Below are 5525 nucleotides of genomic sequence, written 5' to 3' on the forward strand. Positions count from 1 at the left end.
CCATTGATAAGAATGTTGTTTATTGGTCCAGTGGTGAGGATTTTTGTTTTCTTTACATTGAGATGTAATCCATACCAAAGGCTGTGCTCTTTGATGTATGCCACATGACGTATGATGGTCCAGAACAGCTAGATTCTGTGTCACCCACAGCACACCTGTCTTGATGATTGTAGAAAACGTCCGGCACTGCTTACGTGCGGACAGTGCTTTTGTTCTGAAAGGTTTAACGGTGCGAGAGTGCAGACTTCGACTTCCGTACCGTGTCCTAGCATTATCTGGCTAATTAGCTCCCAAAAATATTACCGTGAAGAGCACCAAGGCCCCCAAAGGCGGCAAGACTAGCTTGTGACAGCAGCGGCGAGAGGCAGAGGTCAAGTATGTGGATGTGGACAGAACTTCCTGAGCAACACGAAGGGGGCCATCTGGTGACTTAAGCGCACTGCACTCAACACTCACGATGACCCACAAAGCAGAGAGAACATGGTTTAGGCTGTGGAGGGGTCAGCTCCACTGAAGCGACCAGGCGGACGGAAATGCTTGCCAGACGAGGAGAGGCTGTTGGTAACTGTGGATTGAGGACTGAACCCAGAAGTGCATCCCTGTCTGGGCGCGTTGATGGTCACTGCTCCGCGCAGCACGGAGCTGATTCTGGACACTTACAGAGACAGCAGGACCAGACTCCCACGCGCCTTCACCAACGCTCGACTGAACACGAAGAAAACGGGCCAAGTGAAGCCACATTTTCATTGCTTTTTTCACATACAGGTGACAAAGTCTCTTTGGTACGACAGCCAACCTTGACAAGTTATAATCTTTTTCATAAATAGAAGCAACGTGGGTATTAACAATCAGTGATCTGTCTCGCTCTCCAGATAACCCTTCTCTCCATCCACGGTTTAAACGGACCTCTCAAATGTTGACACAGTCTGTGATACGAAGGGCTTTGAACAGTTTGTGGAAAAATGAAATGAAAAGATAATGGAATTTCCTTACAAACTCTCTGAAGCCCTGTCATATGGTGATGGGTTGAACTGTGTCCCCTAAACAGGCTGACGTTCTCAACCTGCCCTGGTACCCGTGAAGGGGACCTTGTCTGGAAACAGGGTCCTTTCAGATGAAATATCAGTCAGCTTCATACCAGGTCACTGGGGAGCAGGGTGGATCCTCATAGCAGCTGAGGGGCGTCCTTATACAAGAGGAGACGAGGCAGAGGAAGGAGGCTGTGTGACGCATTAGCTGTACCCCAGGAACGCCTGGTACCCAGAAACCAGGAGAGAGGCAGGGACACAGTCTCCCCGAGAGCTGAGGAGCACCTGATCTCCAGAATCCAGGAAGGAGGCAGAGACAGCGTCACCCCGAGAGCTTTGAGAAGAAATGAACACAGCCGACACCCTGGTCTTCTCGGATCCCCAGAATCCAGGGCTGTGAGACAGTACATTTCTGTTCATAAAGGCTGCTCAGTTAGGGGTTATGGTAAATGTTAAATGTTAAAATAAAACCCAAACCCCAAGCCCACTGCCATCAAGCTCATTTCCGCCCATGGAAACGGGAAGGCAGAGCACAACAGCCCCATGGGGTTCCACAGCCATCATCTTTGGGGAAGTGGAGTGTCCCCCATCTTTCTCTAACAGAGGGAACGGCAGCTTCGAACCACCAACCTTTCCGTTAACAGTGGAATGCTTAACCACAGTGCCACTAGGGCTCCTCAGATGCTAAAATGAGTCAACAGTGAAGCTCCAGGTAAGACCTTACCAGAAGGTCTGCTTGGCTGTCTGGGTGATGTTGGCCGACACCTCCACGTCTATGTAGTCATAGTGCAGCGCCCCCGGGTCCGTGGACGAGCCCGTCTCTGCAAGCAGGATCCCAACCCACCTGCCCATGTCTTCTGAGGATGAGGCCTGTTGGGGAGAGAACAAAAAGGCAGTTGGTTTCCGTGATGGGCAGCTTGGCGGCATACACCTATGATGGTCACATAACAGAATTGATATAGATGTGCAGATGGGAAAAGCCAGGTGGATAAATAGCCTATTATTACCTACATCCTTGAAGCAATCAGCCCTGGCTCATTGTGACCCGTGTACCACAGAACGAAACCCTGCCAGGTCCTGTGAGGTCCTCACAATCGATACGTTTCAGCCCTTCGCTGCAGTCATTGGGCCGATTCATCTCGTTGGGGGCTTTCCTCCTCTGTTAACCCTCTCCATGGACATTCTGTTGCGGTAAAGATCAAAGCTTTTCCATTTTCCCAGGAAGTTTTTCAGTAAAGGGACCATGAAATAGGAACAATGATGGAGGACGAAGATGTTCAAAAGAGTGAGAGTGTGGTCCTCACCTATGCAGAGGGCACTCCGGCATGCACACTGGGCTCTGTGTAGGGAAAGAGACGGTCACACCAAAGGAAACCCAGGATGTGGCCTGATGACACCTTCCACTTGTGTAGGAAACAGGCCATTTTGGGGATAGACACAGAAACTGATGTGGTCAGTGTGGACTCAGCTCAAGGAAGTTGTTTAGAAAAGAACCACCATTTGTGAGTTGGCTCTGACTCATAGCCACTCTGTGTGTGTAAGAGTAGAACTGAGCTCCGTTGCGCTCTTAGGGGCTGTTTTTTCGGAAGGAGATCTCCAGGACTTTCTTCCGTGGTACTGCTGGGTGGACTTGAACCCCTAGCTGAGTGAGATCACCGCCATGCTGAAACTCCACTGTTAGGAAGCATCACCATTTGGCAGTAGGAGCGGGTCATGAGGAAGCACCTCTACCCTGGTGCTGCCCCAACCCTGATGATCATACAGCTTGGGGACCTTGTCGAGAATTGGCTTCAAGCAGTTTATTGTGTTTCTCGTGGGAAGAGGGCATCACATAAGAGGGCTTTCAAAAAGCTCATGCGAAAAACGGAATTCAAAAATAATGGCATTTTCCCATGAACTGCTTAAAGTCCCGCGTAACCAACTTAGGCTGAGATAAGTTGTGATTTTTGGGAATAGGATATTTTGAGCGCTCTTCTACATGCAACTTTTAAAGACATTAGAAAAGCCCCTAAGATCTGAATTACTATAGATGAACAATAATTTATCCTGTATTAAGATGAAGGTGCACGACCAGGCAGTGTTTCGTTCCGTTGTGCGTAGGGTCGCTGTGAGTTGGACCTGACTTGACAGCCACTAACAAGAAGATAAAAAAGTAGAATAAAATATTTTAAGTAGAGAAAGCTGTTAAGGATGGAATATGCATTGTCAGCTGACTGGGGCAGGATCCCCAGTGCTCTGGAATCATCTTCCACTTTGTGGTGTGCAAACCCACACCCAGAGGGTGGTACTGAGGCAGGACACACTCTAAAGAGTTAGACTGTGTCTCTAGGAACACAAAAGACACAGAACAAGTGAGCAAGGGACCCTGGTGGCGGAATTAGTTAGTTGACTTGGCTGTGACTCATGGGAGAAAGCTGAGGCTTTCTGTTCCCGTAAAGATTTCCAACCTCAGAAACCCTATACAGGGGTATTATGAGTCCCCGGCACACCACCACCACCAAACAGGAGAGCAGTGATTCTGAGGACCCTACTACCTGGTGTGGCGCTGTGAGGTAATGTGCCAGATTGTAAAGCCGTTTGAACTGCAAGATCGGTGGTTCAAGCTCACCAGTCGCTCGTTGGAAACCCTATACAGGGTCGCTATGGGTCGGAACCGACTCGACGGCACTTAACAACAACAACTACCACTGAGGAAGAAGAGGTGGGGGTAGACCTCATCATTTGGACCAGGGTCCCTGTGCTAGGAATCTCCTGGTGGTGGTGGTTACGTGCCATGGAGTCGGTTCCGACTCATAGCGACCCTGTACAGGGTTTCCGAGGCTGTAAATCTTTATGGGAGCAGAAAGCCTCATCTTCCTCCCGCGGAACAGATGGTAGTTTCGAACTGCTGACCTTAAGGTTCGCAGCCTGATTCGTAACCACTACGCTACCAGAGCTCCTTAGGAATCTCCTAGACCCAGGGAAAGACTGATGCCAAGACTCCAAGGAACGCTGGGACCACAGAGGTTGAAATTAGACAAGGACCTTCCTCCACATCTGACAGAGAGAGAGAAAGCAAGCCTTCCCCGAGAGATGTTGCCCTGAATCCAAATGTCTATTCCTCCAAACTGTGAGAGGAATTTCTGTCTGTGAATGCCACCCCTTTGTGGTCTTTCTGTCATAGCAGCTCTAGAGAGCTGAGACAAAAGCTGACGGATGTAGTTAAGGACTTAGGTGCCTCTGCTCTGTCTGCTTTTAAAGTTCTAAAATAGTGTCCAAAGAAACTCTAAGACGCTTACACATCCAAGGCTCCTTGGAAACCCAGAATGTTCTTCTGTTGATTGGCTCAGTAGCCCAACTGTTAAGGAAACCTAGAAAATTCCAAGGGAGCAGCTAAAGAAAACTACTCAAAGGTAGACCATAGTGAGGAAAACGAAACAAAACAAAACAAAAAGCCACGTTTTATTGGAAATTGTTAAATAAATTATTTTCTGGCTGTCTTTGAAAAGCAACTCGTCTGTGGAACTGTGATCTAGGCTTAGTTTGTTTGTTAGAATTTTTTTTTTTTTTTTACAAAAGATGGACCATGGAAAAGGAAGACAGGAGAAAGGAGCATTTGAATTATGATTCGGTGGAGAAAACTGAATGTACTGTGGACTGCCAAGAAAACAAATCTTTCGTAGCAGATAAACAACCACAAGACTCCTTGGAAGTAAGGCGGTGAGATCTCCACTCACTTCGTGTGACAATGCCAACAAGAGGGACCCCCTCCCTAGAAAGGGGGTGCCATGGCTGGTTACGGAGAAAAAAATTAACCAAGCCATCCATGGGACGGATAGGCACAGTGGCCAACAGTGGACTCCAGTCACCAAAGAGCCCCAGGATGGCACAGTGCCAGAAACGTTGCCTTCTGTTGTCCGGACGCTGGAGCTGACTCGTCAGCAGAGGGCAACAATGTGTGGGGGTGTGCACTGAAGACCCCCGCCCACAGTGCACAGAGGGACATGGGTGAACAAAGTTTACATGTGTGATTCAGTAAAAGGTGTCAGGGTGCTGTTGGCAAGGGATCAACAGAAGACAATGAGCAACTTGAGAGGAAAGGAATGGAGTCAGCAGGCATTTGGACATAGAGTCAGAATTGGTGTGGGTGCAGCTCTGTACCTCCAACACGGCCACCTCTTGCCCGTTGCGAAGCAGCCGGAAGGTGAGGGGGTGCTTGGGGTCCAGCCCGGGGATCACTTCGCAGCCGTGCAGAGGGATGGACACGATATGGGTCTTCAGGTCGGTTCGGTCCTTGTGGAGGATGAGCTTATTGTCTCGGACCCGACACCAGCGCTCCCGCCAGCGGCTGTTGGACAGCACATTCAGGTAGCCTGGGGAGACAAGGGCCCCACCTTGTAACCTTCCAGAAAAATCAAGTGCTCTGAAGACATTTCCATCTACTCACGCTTAAATCCAGCTGATGTTGAGTCTGCTCCAGCTCACAGCGCCCCTGTGTGTGTCAGAGTAGAACTGTGC

General features: G+C 49.3%; 1 protein-coding gene across 2 annotated transcripts in view; it reads right to left on the reverse strand.

Moving 5' to 3' along the window:
* The window catches only part of AFAP1 (actin filament associated protein 1), a 99430-nt gene that overhangs the window by 38318 nt on the left and 55587 nt on the right, over positions 1-5525 (reverse strand). For both annotated transcript variants that reach the window (XM_006875306.1, XM_006875305.1), the window contains exons 9-10: positions 5169-5380; positions 1753-1898 (exon numbers count right to left, since the gene is read on the reverse strand). In XM_006875306.1, the coding sequence (XP_006875368.1) occupies positions 1753-1898; positions 5169-5380 (358 nt within the window). The remainder of the gene's footprint in view (positions 1-1752; positions 1899-5168; positions 5381-5525) is intronic.

Source organism: Chrysochloris asiatica, unplaced genomic scaffold (genome assembly GCF_000296735.1).
Source record: "Chrysochloris asiatica unplaced genomic scaffold, ChrAsi1.0 scaffold00319, whole genome shotgun sequence".
NCBI classification, from domain to species: domain Eukaryota; kingdom Metazoa; phylum Chordata; class Mammalia; order Afrosoricida; family Chrysochloridae; genus Chrysochloris; species Chrysochloris asiatica.